This window comes from Sarcophilus harrisii, chromosome 2, assembly GCF_902635505.1.
Source record: "Sarcophilus harrisii chromosome 2, mSarHar1.11, whole genome shotgun sequence".
Classification (NCBI taxonomy): domain Eukaryota; kingdom Metazoa; phylum Chordata; class Mammalia; order Dasyuromorphia; family Dasyuridae; genus Sarcophilus; species Sarcophilus harrisii.
Genome location: NC_045427.1, coordinates 519,299,728 through 519,316,749, shown reverse-complemented (window position 1 = coordinate 519,316,749; position 17,022 = coordinate 519,299,728). Strand labels below are relative to the sequence as shown.

Sequence of the window (17,022 nt, the reverse complement as noted above, 5' to 3'; positions counted from 1 at the left end):
TAGAATTGTGGTGCTGGAAAAGATTTAAAATAGTCCCCTTGGACAGTGAAGAAGTTGTCAGTTAAGAAATTAATTCAGACTTATTGTGTATCTAATTTATATTTTAATATATTTAACATCTACTGGTCATCCTACCATCTAGGGGAGGGGGTGGGGGGGTAAGAGGGGAAAAATTGGAACAAGAGGTTTGGCAATTGTTAATGCTGTAAAGTTACCCATGTATATATCCTGTAAATAAAAGGCTATTAAATAAAAAAAAAAAATTAAAAAAAAAAAGAAATTAATTCAGGCTGTCCCCCCGGAAGGTCAAATACTGAAGCTGAAGCTTAAATACTTCGACTGCATAATAAGAAGATAGGACTTATTGGAAAAGATCCTGAAAGACTGGAAAAGATTGAAAACCAAAGAGAGAGAGAGATGATAGGATGAGATGGATAGATGTGTCATAGAAGGAAAGAACATGAACTTGTATGGACTTCAGGAGATAGTGGAGGGATGGAAGGACTTGGTGTATTGTGATTCATGGAGTTGGTCATGAAGAGTTGGACATGACTGAATAATAAAATGATGATGATGATAATTCTGCAAGAAGTTGCTCCCATTTAACGTCTCAATGAAAAAAGAACTGATTCAACCAACAATGTCCTAGGGCAAAACACCTAATTGAGGCACAGTTTCTGCCTTTGTGGTGCTTGTAACTAGTAGAACTGATAAATTCCTTTATTTAAAGGTATTAGCTAGTATGATAACCTTCTCAAAGAATAGAGGTGTTAGAACTGGCTTGGTTTGTTTCTTCAAACCATTGTTATGCTTACACTTGATGCCATATCACTTTCTCCTTTTCTTAAAGAGGCAAGAGTTATCATTCTTCAAGTAGCCAATCCTTTGCTTTCCATTCCTGTAATGGAATTCCAGTAATATGAAGATCCTCTCCATTTCAAGGAGTACAACATTTGAGATTATTTTATAGGAGTGGGTGGCTATGATTAAGTCAAATCATTCAGAAGATTCCTGTTATTTAGTGAGGCTGATTCTTTGTACATACATGTAGCAAACACATTTAGCATGATTTGAGGGTCCTTGTTTAAGTTCAAGAAATAACTTTTCCATCGGATTCTGTGTTGTAAGGGATCAGAAACTGTGGCCCAGTAAGAAGTGACTTAAGATCATAGAATAGTCAGCAAGCATTTTTATATTAAGAGTTTACTAAACCTAGTCCAAAATGCTGGAAATACAAATAGCAAAAAGAAAAATATAGCAAAAATACAAAAGCAAAACGAAAGATACATCTTGCTCTCAAAGAACTTAGCTTGAGTGGAGAAATACTACATAGAAAGGAAGGTGGAGTGGGGAGGAGACAGACCCACACCCAGTGCTGAGAGAGAAAGCCCTCAGTTCGGCCTGGAGAAGAGGGAAGGTGGGCTGCGCCTACCTGGAGGTTTGGAAAGGACCTGTCTGCTGGTAGGGAGGGAGGCCCACTGCTGGGACAGAGGGCCCAGAAAGACTGACAGAACTGAACCTCTAGGATTAACCTCAGTGTAATTTTCATGATGTTTTAATAACTGTTCTTATTCAAATTGAAATAGAAGCCATGAGTAATCATCTAACCTAGTTCTCTTCTCATATACCCTTTTTTTTCTCTGCCAGCCTGCACGCTTGTTTCCAAATTATAAAGTTCTCATTCCCTTGAGGACTTTTCTAAGCTACTAGACATTGACAAGTCATGTCAGCAAGCATTTATTAGATGTCTACAGTGTGCTAGGCATTGTGCTAAATTCTGGGAAATTTAAAGAAAGGGGGAAAAAAATCCCTGCTTTAAAGAATGCAGTCTAATGGAGAAGACAGCATCAAAACAATGACATGGACATGGAAACAAGATATATGCAGGATAAATTGAAGATAGAAGGAAGACATTAAGATTAAAATCATTTAGTCAGGCAAAAAACTTTTATTAAGTACCCACTAAATACTAGGCACTGTATTAAGCCCTTAGGATATAAAAAAAAAGGCAAGAGGCTCTGCCCTGCCCTCCCTGAAGCTCACAGTCAGTGGAGGAGACAACAAGCAAATAAATATATACAAATTATATACTGGTTAAATAGGAAATAATTAAAATAGTGAAGGCCCTGGAACTAAGAGAGATTGGAACTAAGACTTCCTGTAGAAAATGGAATTTTAATTGGGATTTAAAGGAATCAGGAGAAGGGAGAGCATTCTAGGCATGGAGGATGGTCAGACACAGTGGCCTGGAGCCAAGAGATGGAATGTCTTTCTTTTTTTTTTTTTTTTAATTAATTAATTTATTTAATAGCCTTTTATTTACATGATATATACATGGGTAATTTTACAGCATTAACAATTGCCAAACCTCTTGTTCCAATTTTTCACCTCTTACCCCCCCACCCCCTCCCCTAGATGGCAGGATGACCAGTAGATGTTAAATATATTAAAATATAAATTAGATACACAATAAGTATACCTGACCAAAACGTTATTTTGCTGTAGAAAAAGAATCAGACTCTGAAATATTGTACAATTAGCTTGTGAAGGAAATCAAAAATGCAGGTGTGCATAAATATAGGGATTGGGAATTCAATGTAATGGTTTTTAGTCATCTCCCAGAGTTCTTTTTCTGGGCATAGCTAGTTCAGTTCATTACTGCTCCATTAGAAATGATTTGGTTGATCTCGTTGCTGAGGATGGCCTGATCCATCAGAACTGGTCATCATATAGTATTGTTGTTGAAGTATATAATGATCTCCTGGTCCTGCTCATTTCACTCAGCATCAGTTCATGTAAGTCTCTCCAGGCCTTTCTGAAATTATCCTGTTGGTCATTTCTTACAGAACAGTAATATGGAATGTCTTTCTTGGGACATCCGGGTAGCTAGGTGTTACTGATTCGAGAGTGGAAAGTTAGGGTTGAGAAAACTGGAAAAGCAAGAGGGGGTTAGGTTTTGGAGGGCTTTGAATTCCAAACAGAGGGTTTTGTTTTTGATCCTGGAACTGATAGGTCGCCATCTTTCTTGGTAATATTCAACACTCTTGACCACCTTCTTCTCCTGGATAATACTTTGCCTTCTCTGGGTTTTATGAGGGGTTTCAGTTCTCCAATCTATCCAATCTCTTTTTTTCAATATCCATTTATGTCCAGTTCAGTCCACTGCCTGGCACATAGTATGTTTTTAGTAAATACCTATTGGTTGATTTCACCACTTAATCAGCCCTTTTTTCTGATTATAAATTGCCTAGATAATGTTTTTTAATGTCCTTTTTGGTATTCTTTTCCATCAGTTCATACTTCTTCCTCCTTTTGGAGAACAGTATGGAAAGATATTTATTCATCTTGCTAAAATTTTAGCACAGCCACTTTCACAATCGAGTCTACTTTGCTACCTTTTTTTTTTTTTTTTTTTTTTTTTTTTTTGCATGACTCTGACAGTGGTTGCTCATGCAAATCATAACTCTGGCCGCCTACTTTTCTCCTCCAGGTTGACAGGTGTGTAGGTGCTCACAAAAGCATCATTGTCACTATTCTGGAAAACAATTCTTAAACCTACTTCTGGGACTGATGATAAGTATAAAAGATTAAAGCTTTTCCTCTCGAATTTGTGGAATTGAACCATTCCAGATGAAACATAATGCCTGAAAAGAAAAAGCATACCTGAAACTACTCTGCAATATATAAAGGCTAAATAATACCTAATGCCTGTTGTTGGCGGGTTCTTGGTCGGGGCTAGTTCTGTTAAATTAACTCTAGGCTCAGCCTAATGTGTCATTAAAATAGGTGAAAATTTATGTAATGTGAATTGAGGGGAGATGGACAGGACCTTTTTGCTGGAAATATTAGTTTGTACTTATTTTCCTGCTTTTGTAACTTCACTGGAAAATAAGTAGCTGCTATTATATTGGGCAAATTACTGAGGGTTGGGAAGGGTATCCCAAAGTTTGGGGTCATAGACTGTTATTGCGAGGTGTCTCCAAAGAATTTGTAGGCTTGAACCCATTCCAAGACAAGGGGCAAAGTTTATTGTAATTGTAATGCCATTACAAAGTGGGCTGAATTTCCAAAAGAAATTAGCTGAGAAACAGAAGCAAGGAGACATGTTTATATAATTTTCTATCATTGACATGCTAATTCCATGGACCATAGGTAGGGTGGAAATATGGTCTCCGGAATTTGTTTCTTACTGACCAACAGATTATCTGACAGTCAACAATGAACTGAAGAGGGATCTGTTCACTATTGTCTCAGGAGTTTGATCTATGGGACTATCCTGAGGTCAGAAGCTGTTTGCTGAAGAGTGGTCTATTCCAAATCAGACAGATTATCAGAACAATAGCATTCCCAGGTTGGGGGTGGGCTGGGCCAAATCCACGCAGGATATACACAGGATAAATTGAAGATAAACTTAGAAGGAAGGCATTAAGATTAAAATCTTTTAGTTTGGAATCAGATTGCCAGAATATAAACACCCCCCCCCCCAAAAAAAAAAAAACAAACAAACAGGGGAACACAAAATCATATATCAAAGTAATTCACCTCTCTAGATCTCAATTTATAAAACAGGGAATTTAGGCTAAATGATATTTCTTCTTTCCTTAACTTTTTTCTTTTTCATTGTGATGATTCTTGGATTTCTCTGCATCTGGATTTTTAAATTTTCAAATATATCCATCATTTCCTTAAGCAATTTATATTTTTCATACCATTAGGTAGTTTGCCACTAAGTCCAAAGGAAAGGATGATTTGGATTTGCTCCAACTGGGCAGCATCTGGCAACCAGCCAGAGCCTGTTTGTGGTTAGTGGGGTTGGAAGGCACCATTGTTATGCTTGTCTCATTAATTATTAACACATTGGGTATTCATTTCCATTTCTACCTTAAGCATTTATTTGACTAGCTTTTGAGAACTCTGTATGGTCACCTGTTTGCAGATGTCTTTGGGGTATGGCAGAAAGAGCTCTGGGCTGAAAGTTCCTTGCACTGGGTTCTAAAAGACCCAATGGTACAATTCATAGTGACTCTGGCAGACCATTTTCCTTTTGGGTCTCATGAGATGAAGACCACAGAGAGCCCTTGCAGAGCTGACATTACGTCTCTATGGAGTCCATTAGCTGTAAAGGAAAGATTATAGATGAGGTGGAGTGTTCAGGCTTAATAGGTAGATGAGAAGGAAGAGAGATGTGTCTGTGTTCATAGGATTCGCCTTTTTCCATTTGTTTCACTTTGTCTTTGGTGTTTTCAGAGCCCAAATGACATGTCTTGGGTTTTTTCTTCAATCTCCTAGTTTGAGTATATAATTTTCTTGTATCTCAGTGAACTGTGTTTACTGCAAGGCAGCCACGTGCATAATTCGTGCTAACAATGGTCTATTTTATCTATGTTGTGGTGAACATGATAGAACTGGCCACAGCTGTTCTCTGAAGAAGAGGTAGATGTGGGTGTACAGTGTGGGGGAGAGAGAGAAAGGGAGGGAAGTGGGGGAAAATAAATGAGAATAGGAGGGTGTTACTGTACATTTTCTCTTTTTCTTCTTATGTATTTATCTGCCCATTTCAGTGGACACTTGGGAAGCCTGAGGGCTAGTCAGAATGGGTAGGAGAAGGGAGGGAAGACAACAACAGAGTTTGTCAGGTATTTGGGGTATTGAAGGGAAGGAAGATCAAGAGTTGAATTCAGTAACTTGGGGTTAGTTGAGTAAAAGGGACTTAAAGGCCATTTTATTATGGAAACTTTCCTATGCAGGGAGTATCTTGTTTTCATTTTTTTTCCTTTGGAAAATTTACTATTTCTTGGATTGGATTTTTAAATTTTCAAATATATCCATCATTCAGAAACTTCTATGTCTGTTTAGCAATGATGGTGGTGTGCCTTTACAGTAATATAATGCTTCTACCTTTTCAGAGGGTGATTTTTATCTATATTCTTATTTGCTCCTCATCATAACCCAGGGAAGATATATTGTCACCATTTTGCAAATGAAGAAACAGACTGAGAGATGTATAGTGACTTTAGAAATCATAGAATGGGCGGGGGGGGGGGGGGGGGGGAGGTAATGACCCTCTAGCTCCTTAACAAATGAAGAAGTTTCCAGAAAAAAATTGATTTGCTCATGGTGTAGTTAATAGCCAGTGTAATGACTAAAATCCAGGTACCCCAACTCTTGGTCTATTGTTTTTTTTTTTCCATTATAGCATTTCCTCCTCTCCCCCCCATACATTTCTAAAAGTGCCCTGATTATTCTACCTGTCTGTCTCAGCTATACAGGAGAAGAATATGAAGGGAGGAAGGGACATAGTAGGGAGGAAAACATACAAAGCTCAGGCCCAACTTTCTCAACCTGACAGTGGTATAATCACTTTCCCCTCATCTTTGCAGATGTTCACAGCCAGAAAAATGATTAAATTAGAATTCGTTCCTCCTTGTCAGACATACCAAGTAGGGAGTTGGGGCAACATCATAATGAATGATTATTAACTGCTCTGAGTCATTATTAATGTATGTCTGGAGTGTATCAGTACCAAGTACTCTCAGGGAGTTGTTTCTAACTTTGTATAAGAACAGTTGCTTTCTTTGCAAAAAGTACATAATCTCTTTCTCACTTGGCTGTTGCTGGTGTTATTTTGATAGTTTTCCCATTTACTAGTTTTATTGAGCATTTCTTTCATCTGTTGTCTGTAAAAATCAGACTTTCCATGTGGCCTTGCTGAGGTTTCCACAGTAACTATCACACAATTAGTTGTAATTTAAAAGTTGTCTGTTTGATGAGTTTTTCAAAACATTGTGATGGACTTCTTTTAAGGGTAGGGTCTGAAAAAAAATGGAACAAAATGCACACTTTCTGAGCCCACGAAGCACAGACATATACTCAACACACATCCTAGACACATCGTAAAGTCTCCCAATTGATTCCAAGTGATCCTTTAGAGTTTTGTTTGACACCTTCCTCCCCCCCTCCCCCCTTAGTTACCCAGGGAGGAAAGTAGTAAAATCAACTTTGCTTTTGACTTTGTAAGAATCGAGGATCTATCATTTTGTCCAATGCTCTTTATATGAATATGATACAAGTCCCAGGCATTGCTCTCAGCCTTGATGACTAGAATCTTAGTATGTTAGAACTGAATGGCATTATAAGTATCATTTACTTTGACCTCCTTGTTCTATAGGGCTCCCAGGGCTGACTTATCTGGGGTCACATAATAGCAACTAGAATTGAATCTGAGTCTCCTGCCTCAAGAGGTCGGGTCTCTTTTTCTTGTGCTGTTCTATGTTAAGAGCTTCTTGACTCAGCTGCACAACCAGCAGCTCGGAGTCTCGAACCCAGCCCAATCTCCCCCCACTTAGTCTTCCTCGCTCTCTCTCTGCCTCCACCCACCAAAATCGTCATTTCCTATACAACACATCAGGACTTGCACGGAGAGTGGGCAGGGACCATTCTTTATCCAATCATGTATATTAATAGAGTATAGCCCAATTACTATCTAGCCTCATGTACTTGGGACCTCAGTGCATCAGCTCAAACCTCAGCCCATTACATTTCTATCTCCTCTACCTAAGAGATGGGACCCATGGTTGATTTCAGTTTATTTTCCAGTAAGGCTAATTGGCTGTCCCCCCACTGGGAGAGTTCTCACTGTGTGTGTCTTGTCTCTTGTGGGACAGGACCAACCTGGAGGCACTGCAGAAGAAGCTGGAGGAATTAGAACTCGATGAACAGCAGCGCAAGCGTCTGGAGGCTTTTCTCACCCAGAAACAGAAAGTGGGTGAGCTGAAGGATGACGACTTTGAGAAGATCAGTGAACTGGGAGCTGGGAATGGTGGTGTGGTGTTCAAAGTTTCCCACAAACCCTCTGGCCTAATCATGGCAAGGAAGGTGAGTTTTGTGGCTTCCTGAGCCAGAGGCACTTAAAAATTCTCACTCAGCTTGTTATCCTTCTGCGAAACCTTTTTGATCCTGTGGTAATGACCCTCTTCCCCCCCAAACCTACAGGCTGGATGTCACATAATACTTTGGCATTTTTTATGCACATAGCAATAATACAAAATACATGATATCTGTGTGTCATTTTTCCCTACTCTAACCTTTATGTGGACAAAGGACATGTCTTAACTTTTGTATATGAGGAGATTATATATTAGGAGATTTAAGCCTAGAGATTTGGCTGGCTCCACAAATAGGTCATTCCATATACCTTTGATCTTCCTGGAAACTTTATTGGTAGAGAGGGATTATAATGGAAAACAGATTAGATTAGGAGTTGGGGTACCTGGATTTTTAGTCATGGCTGTGGTATTAATTACAACACATCACGTGAGAGCGTAAGATTATTTCTACACATATACTTAATGCATATTTTGGTTAAATTGAATTAGATCTATTCTCTGCTTCCTTTTGTCCTGCTTTTTGTGGGCAATCTGTTTATTGTGAGTGGCAGACTTCATTTCATTTAGTTGCTATTGCCCATTCTAGGAGAAACCCTTTTCAGACATCTTGCACATTATAACTATACGAATATTCCAGAAACATAGACTAAAATACAAATACTTAATACATAAAAAAACTAGCCTCTGGGGGCTCTTCATTTTCTCCAGAAGGAAGCCCATATTGCTTTGCTTTTTACTTGAGATCCTTACTAATTTGGCCTCATTTTTTTATTGTACAACCACATTTCTCACTGCTCCCCAGCATACTCTCTACTCCAGCAAGGTTAATCTTTTCATTGTTTCTTAAATATGCCGTATTCACTACTGCTTCTGTGCCTTTAATCATGTCATTCCCTAAGTCTAAAAGGCTGAGATAATTCTTAGCTTCCTTCAAGAAACTCAAAGATGGTTTCAGCTCCCATTGTTTACCTTTCTGTGAATTTCTATAATACTGCTTTTCCCATTCATTTGATATTTAACTAATAGTAAGAGATAATGTATGATTACCTATTTTCATGTATGTGTGTTTTGTCTCTAGCTAAACTGAAAGTTAGTGGAGGACAGGGACTACATTTTGTATTTCTTTAGTTTCCTCCCCAGCACATGCCTAGAAGCATGTTCTCAGCATTTGTTAAATGAATATCTATGGAATGGATTTAAATATTTGAGGGTTTATTTGTTTTTTCTTTCCTGAGGCAATTGGGGTCTAGTGATTTGCCTAGGATCACATAGCTAGGAAGTGTTAAGTGTCTGAGGCCATATTTGAACTCAGGTCCTCCTGACTTCAGGGCTGGTACTCTATCCATTGCACAATCTAGCTGCCCCAAATATTTGAGTTTTTAAAGCAAAAGAAAGGTTGCTAACAAGGAAGTTGGGCAGTTTCTTGCATTTTCTATAGTTGAAAGTAAAGTCAATGTGTGGCCTAGAACAAATCCTAACAAAGTATTATTTTCAGTCCAAAGGGAAACCCCAGAGAGCTTGTATCCATCTATTCAGAGAGGTTCCCTGTTCCTCTTGCCTTCTCCAAACAAAAGAAGTGCTCCCCAGCTGCATCAATTAAATACTTCTACTTCCACGTTTTTTGGAAGAGGTTATCTTCAGCCCCTTTCTAGCCTCTCCACACCCATCTCCAGATTCTCAGAACATAATAGTACAGCCTTTACTTACTGCTTAATAATCACAAACATAAGTCTTGCCGTTCTGTACTTTAGTATTTGGTGCTTTGGGTGGGTGAACATTTATGAAAACTTGTCTCTGTTTTCCTTTTTTTTTTTAAAACAAATTTTTCTTCCTATTAAAAAGCTTTACCAGTTATGAAGGTGATTCCAAGTTGTCATTGTTCTTAACAGCTAATTCATCTGGAGATCAAGCCAGCAATTCGGAACCAGATTATACGGGAACTGCAAGTCCTGCACGAGTGCAACTCTCCATATATTGTAGGATTTTATGGGGCCTTTTACAGTGATGGGGAGATCAGTATCTGCATGGAGCATATGGTAAGTGGGGCTGACTTCTCCGAAAGACTAGTGGGCCAACTCTAGTTAGGTCACTGGCCTGGGAGAGGTTGGGCTCTTTGCTGTCTATATGTCATTGCTCTCATCTTTGGTAAGAAAAGGACGAATCATCAAAGTTCTCATCAGTGTTCTCTCCTTTGCTCTCATTCTATCCCAACAAATAAGGAAATGTTGACATAATGAAGTACTTGGGAAAATCAGCAGCAAATAGTTTCCAGTGCCTTCTTTTACTATTTTGCACTGTCTCTATTTCCTCCTTATTTATATTTGAGCTAGCACTGACGTGGGGGAAGAAGTTTCTAGACCACTAAAGTGTGGAGAGATCCTCGCCAGCCAGTGTTCTAGTTTTGGTGTGGGTTTTTTGTTTTTTTTTAATTCTCCCATTATCTTAAATGATCAAGATGTGCTATATGGCTTCTTCCAGACAGCTGTCAGCTTTTGTTGGTGCCATATGGAATGTAGAATCTAGAAGCATTTTCTGTGTGTCTACAGGTTATTCAGAATACTCTCTCTTGCTTATCCAGGAGAGAAGTAGTTTTCTATGGAAATAGACCCTTAGTTCAAGAGTCATTGTATAACCCACTCCTTCATCCCCCCAATAATAAAGCAGTCCTTTACAGACAGCATATAAACACACTTCTATTTTACCATGAAGTGATATTATTATTTTATTTTATCATACAGTTGGACCTTAGCCTCCTCTTGGGATGGTGGAGGGAATGTGAATCATTTTTTTTTTGTCCTTTTGTTTTCTTACACACTTCTTTGTAATTTTCACAATCTTCAACCCTGGCATGTAAATTTTGGATGCAAATGTGTGAATTGGCAAATGAGTAGAAATTGAAGTAGAAGGAAGGTGTTGCTCATGAACCAAGAAGCTTTTACAGGCAAAAGCAACCTTCCTTCCCTTTAAGCTCTGCTGGGAAAAGTGTAATAACCAGGAATTTGGACCCACTGGATCTATTGACTTTAGTCCTCTTGCAAATAAAATGAAAAAATTGGGCTTCATAATTCTGGTTCTGAAAGTCGCTGTTTCCAAAACTAGGATTATGATATTCCACTAATCTCACAACCTGCTCAGCCCCAAGTAATGTATTAGTTGAGCCAAGCACATTTCAGGAAGGATAGTGATTAGTTAAAGAGCAGCGAGAGGGGAATTTCTGGATCACATGACCAGAAAGATACCTGGCTAGACATTTTCTCTGGTACTCGGCACCTCTTGGGCTTCTTCAAAGTAGCACTTAGGTAGAAGAGAAAAAGCAACTTCATAGTTCCTTATTTTCTAGGACAACAGCAGCAACAAATAAGTTAATGAGGTTATAGTCTAATGAACAAACATTAGAAAAGGCTAATTCCCAATTTCTAGCTTACTCTATTTAGTGTTTTGAGCTGGATGCTGAAGAGACAAAAAAGCAAGAAATGATAATTATAGTCAAGATACTTAACATTTGTGTAGAGCAGGGCTTCTCAACTTAAGGCCCAGAAACTTGGTTTTTTAAAAAACATTTTGATAACCTAATTTCAATGTAGTTTCCTCTGTTATCCTAGGTATTTTATTTTATACATTTAAAAAAATATTCTGAGAAGTGTTTCTTAGGCTTTTGTAACACAAAAAACTTAACCACTTCATATAGAGATTTGGAATTTGCAAAGAGATTTTTGTATATTATCTCTTTTTATTTCTACAGCAATCCTATGAGAAGTGGGTGCTGTTTTTATTCCCATTTTACATGGAGAAACTAAGACTAAGAGAGGTTGTGATCCAGTTGTCCAGGGTTTTATTGTTCAGTTGTTTTTCAATTGTGTCTGACTCTTTCTTGCCCCATTGTTTTCTTGGCAGAGATTCTGAAGTTGTTTGCCATTTCCTTCTCCAGCTCATTTTCTAGATGAAGAACAGAGGCAAACAGGAATAAATGACTTGCTCAGGGTCACATAGCTAATAAGTTTAATTAAGGATTTAAAGGATGATTTTAAATCAAGTCTGCTGTATCTACTTTTCACCTACCTATTTGAGTGAGATTTGATCCCTGCCCTTGTAGAATTTACAGTCTAATTATACCTTCTTTTGTGATTCTACTTCTCACTGAAGTCAGTTTTTTCAATTTTTCAAAATCAACCATTGGAGGCTTTGCTGAAGGCATGACATCTGAACCATAATAGCTAATGATAATAATAACTAGCATTTACTAGTAGCTAAGAACTTTCCAATTATTACCTCATTTGATCCTCACAACAATTCTGGGAAGTACTTGAGTGATCTGAGACAAACAGAGGTTTTTCCTACATACATGGAATATTTGATCTTATACCTTTTCTTGAGAATCTCAGAAATAATTCTTGTGAATAATCTCTGGTCCTCTCCATTCTAAAAGAGAAGTATCCTCAAAAGTTAAGAATGTGACCAAACCTCAAGACCTTGTAGTTGCCTTTAGCTATAAATTTGTTTTAATTCCTTCCAGTCCAAGTCCAGAATTTGGCTAATGATATCTTTCAGTGCTTCAAAGCCTTGCTGAAGTGGTGAAACTGGAACTCATCTTATAAGTAGATACTTCTATTATAAGAGTTTTTGAACTAATATTTTCATAAAGCATTTGCTTCTTTTGTAGAACCTTCACAAAGGCAGTATTAACTTAGATTATAATTAGCTGCTAAAAATAAGTATAATTTAGGCAGTTTTATTCTACTCATCAAGGTCCTTAGCAACAGTGATATAGAATTGGAAAGGTGGGAAGGTTAGTATAATTAGTACTTGATTCTCATTATGACTTATCCAGCAAATCTTTTTTTTTTTTTTTTTTTTAATTTCGTTTTGACATTGTGGCTTCTCACTTTGAGCTATTTTCTATTAGAGGCACCTAGATGGCTTAGTGGATAGGATGCTGGACCTGGAATGAGGGAGACACTCAAGTTTAAATCCTTTCAAATGTAAAATGGGAATAATAATTAGCATCTATCTTCCTGGATTGTGGTAAGAATCAAATGATAGAGTATTTGTAAAATGCTTCAAACAGTGCCTGGCACATAGAAGGTACTTAATAAATTTTCCCTCCTTCTCTCCTTCCCTTTCTCTTTTAATTCTTCCCTTCCTCCCTCCCTCCCTTCTTTTTTCCTCCCTCCCTTCCCCTCCTTCCCTCTCTTCCTCCTTTATTTCTTTCCTCTTTCCCTTCTTTCTCTCCCTTCCTCCCTTCCTTTCTTCTTTCCTCCTTCTTTCCCTTCCATTTTCTCCCCCTCCCTTCTTTCTTTCCTTCCTTCCTCTCTCCCTTTTCCTTCTCTCCTTTCTTTTCTTCCTCCCTTTTTCCTTTCTTTCCTTCCTCCCTCTGTTCCTGTTTCCCTCCTTCCCTCCATTTCTTCTTTCCTTGCCATTTACCCAGAAAAGAATTAAAGGAAAGAATGGCAATTAAAAAATACTTTTTAGATAATGATAAATGTTGGAGGAGATATGGGGAAAGTGGGGACACTAATGCATTGTTGGTGGAGTTGTGAACTGATCCAGTCATTCTGGAGAGCGATTTGGAGCTATGTTCAAAGGGCTATCAGACTTTTGATTCCCGCAATTCCACTACTAGGTCATTATCCCAAAGAAATTATTAAAGGGGGAAAAAGGACCCACATGTGCAAAAATGGTTGTAGCAGCTCTTTTTGTGGTGGGAGAGAACTGGAAATTGAGTGGATGCCCATCAATTAGGGAATGACTGAATAAATTGTGGTAGTTGAAAGTAATGGAGTATTATTTTTCTATATGAAATGATCAGCCTGTTAGCTGATTTCAGAAAGATCTGGAGAGACTTAAAAACATGAACAAATGCTGAGTGAAGTGAGCAAAAACAGGAAAACATTATACACAGCAACAGCAAAATTGTATGATGATCAAATGTGATAGACGTTAGTTTTTCTCAGCAATTCAGTGATCCAAGGCAACATCCACATCCAGAGAGAAACTATGGAAATTAAAAGCACATCAAAGCATAGTATTTTTACTTTTTTGGTTTTTTTTTTTTTCTTTCTCTTGGTTTTCCCCTTTTTTTCTGATTTTTCTTTCACAACATGATTTATGTGAAAATATGTAAATAATGAGTGTACATATATATATATATATATATATATATATATATATATATATATATATATATATATATATATATATATAACTTTTTTTGTTTTGTTATTTCCTATATAACAACTGCCAATATAACTTACTCTCCTCTACCTCTTATTTTTCATGCTTCTCCACAAAATAGAAAAAAAAAAGATCCTCCTTGTGTCAAATAAGTATATTAAAGGAAAACAATTCTCTATTGGTTACATCCAAAAAATATATCTCATTCTGCAGTTTTCATTTATCACACTTCTATCAGTCTGTAATGAAGATTGGTGATTTCATTAATTAATATTTTTAAGTCTTTCAATGTTGTTGTTTTTAATGTAAATTATAGATTATTCTCCTGGTTCTATTCATTTCATTCTATTAATTCATACAGATCTTTCCTGGAGTCTTTGAACCTATTTCTTTCATTTTTTCTGATACCTGTTATATTTATGTCATAATTTATTCAGGCTTTCCCCCCAACTTTTCCAGTTCTTTGCTACACTTAAAGGTAATACAGTAAATATTTCTGTACATATGGTTACTTTCCCTTTTTGTCTTTGACTTATGGGGTATAATATAAATCTAGTAGTGTCATTATTGGGTCAAAGGATATAAGCAAATTAGTGATTTTTTTTGAGATATAATTCTAAATTGCTTTCTAAAATAGATGGAACATTTCATAGGTCCACCAACATTGGGCAAGTGTCCATTTTCATTCTTTTTGTGGGGGGTGGGAGTGGGATCACCTTTGTCAATCTAATGTGAGTATTCAGAGTACTTTTAATTTCCATTTAATAATTTAGAGCATTTTAATCTATTTATTTACTCTTTATTTATTCTTTTATTCTTTCATTCATTCATTCATTGCTGAGGCAATTGGGGTTAAGTGACTTGCCTAGGGGCACACAGCTAGGAAGTGTTAAGTGTCTGAGGTCCCATTTGAACTCAGGTCTTCCTAACTTCAGGGCTGGTGCGCTTATCCACTGTGCCACTTAGCTGCCCCTAGAGCATGTTTATATAGTTGTTGATAACTGAGTCTTAGGTTTTCTGTTTATTTTTCTACCAATTTGAGTGTTTTATTTTTTAAAAAGTAGTTATCTATTTTATCTGCATTTTCCATTTTCTTGGTATGTAACTGGACAAAATAATTTTTGATAATTTCCTTTATTTCTTTTTTACTTGTGAATTTTTATTTTTGAGACTAGCATTCTGTTCTCCATTATGTAAAAAGTCAGATTAGCATTTTGTCAAGAAATCAACGTTTTATTTATCAGTTCATTGGATTATTTTGTGTTGTTATCATTTTGTTAATCTTTCTTTGATTTGCTTGTTAAAATAATTTTTACATGTAATTAAAAATATTAATAAAGATTAAAAGATCAAAAACAAAAAATGCAGTGCATATAAATCTACCAGGATACGTGGGGATGCCTAGTACAGACATCTTTTGTGTGTGAATAATCTACAACAGGTAATTGATATGTGACTGCATTGTGAATCTAGAAGATGACATAAGTAGAAAGAACAAAAGTTTTGAGTTTTTTCTCATGGCTAAAGACATACAATTTAAATTTGTCTTCATAGCTTTTTTTAGCTTCTTTGTCTTCTCTTCCCTCTTCCTTCTAATCTCTGCTCTATGTATTTGCACAAGTTCCTCCTACCCTAGCAAAAATTGATCAAGGAGTGCCATTCCTCTCCATTAGCACAAGTGCTCAAAAATTGACTGTGTGCTATACTAGAATTTAAACCAAGGCATTTTTCAAAAATCAGAATTTTAATGCTAAGTTGCCCTTTGTTGTGGTTTTATGATTACCAAGAATGCTTGAACGTAATGAACAAAAAATAGTTGATTTTTACAATTACTTGACAATTTCTCCATTCACAAATGAGGCTCTGTAGTCATCTTGATCAATTTCTGCTCCTCTCTACTGACAGTATTCTCTTCTGACCTCTTTTAATACTTATTGCAGAAGGTCTTATTAGTCATTATTTTTATGTGAGATAGATAGATATAGATAAATAAATATTCTATCCCTTTTTTGTAGCCTGACTTTTTTGAAATTTTTGTTTTCCACATTTGTCCCTTGGGGAGATTTCCCACTATTGCCCCTTTTTCCTCCCACAGTGTCAGAGGTGGGGCTCAAATCCTTCTCACCTGTTTTTCCTGCTTATATGACCTGGGTCCTGAAGCTCCATCTCTCTGTCTTGTCTCTTCAAACATTGCCTGTTTTCACACTGTTAAGTTTTTGAAGTCCTTCAGCTATTTCTGCAACATTACTCACTGGGTGTGCATGAAAACCCTGAAAATTGGTTGGTGCCTGGCCTTCCCATGGGGAAGAACTGAGATTAGATAACTAACTGGGTGTGTGAACAAGGACAGTGTGTGCTGGCTCTTTTGATCTGGCTCTTTGACTAGGGACCTGCAACTTGGAGTTTCTTGTTATCTGAAGAGTCCTTGGTTGGAGGAGTGGGGAGAAGGAGTCTCTAATTTCAAGATCTCTTTGTTGCATGAAAATACTATAGGCTCCTGCAGGCATGGAATTGAGATTTATGCTTTATTGTAAGCCTGGTATTTAGTATAATGCCCCATATGTATGGTGTTGGTTAAGTTGTTTATGATGAAAACTGACTCAGTGACCATGTTACAGCTTCAGGAAATTATTGTCATCTTTAAGAATTGTGTTTGTTTCTTAGGATCATTTTGCAAATGGTGGTTATTTTGGAAACCTATTTAGGTTTGTCGCTGTATAAATAATTAGTTACACGGAAAGTCAAATGAGTCTGAATATGTTTATGAATTGGCACCCAATAAAATTTCAAGCCAAAATGAAAAAGATAGAAGATAATCTGATATTTGGTATTACTCTTTGTGAAATTTTTTTCTGGACCTCCTTAATTATGATAAAAGAATACAGATTATTATCTTCTGTTAATATTTTAGATTTCAAATTAATGCAGCTCCTTTGAGTATAAGGTAATTCTTATTTTATGATAA

The 17,022-nt window shown here is 36.9% G+C and overlaps 1 protein-coding gene across 2 annotated transcripts in view; it reads left to right on the top strand.

Moving 5' to 3' along the window:
* The window catches only part of MAP2K1 (mitogen-activated protein kinase kinase 1), a 98,326-nt gene that overhangs the window by 38,501 nt on the left and 42,803 nt on the right, over positions 1–17,022 (top strand). For both annotated transcript variants that reach the window (XM_031955337.1, XM_031955338.1), the window contains exons 2-3: positions 7,665–7,875; positions 9,776–9,922. In XM_031955337.1, the coding sequence (XP_031811197.1) occupies positions 7,665–7,875; positions 9,776–9,922 (358 nt within the window). The remainder of the gene's footprint in view (positions 1–7,664; positions 7,876–9,775; positions 9,923–17,022) is intronic.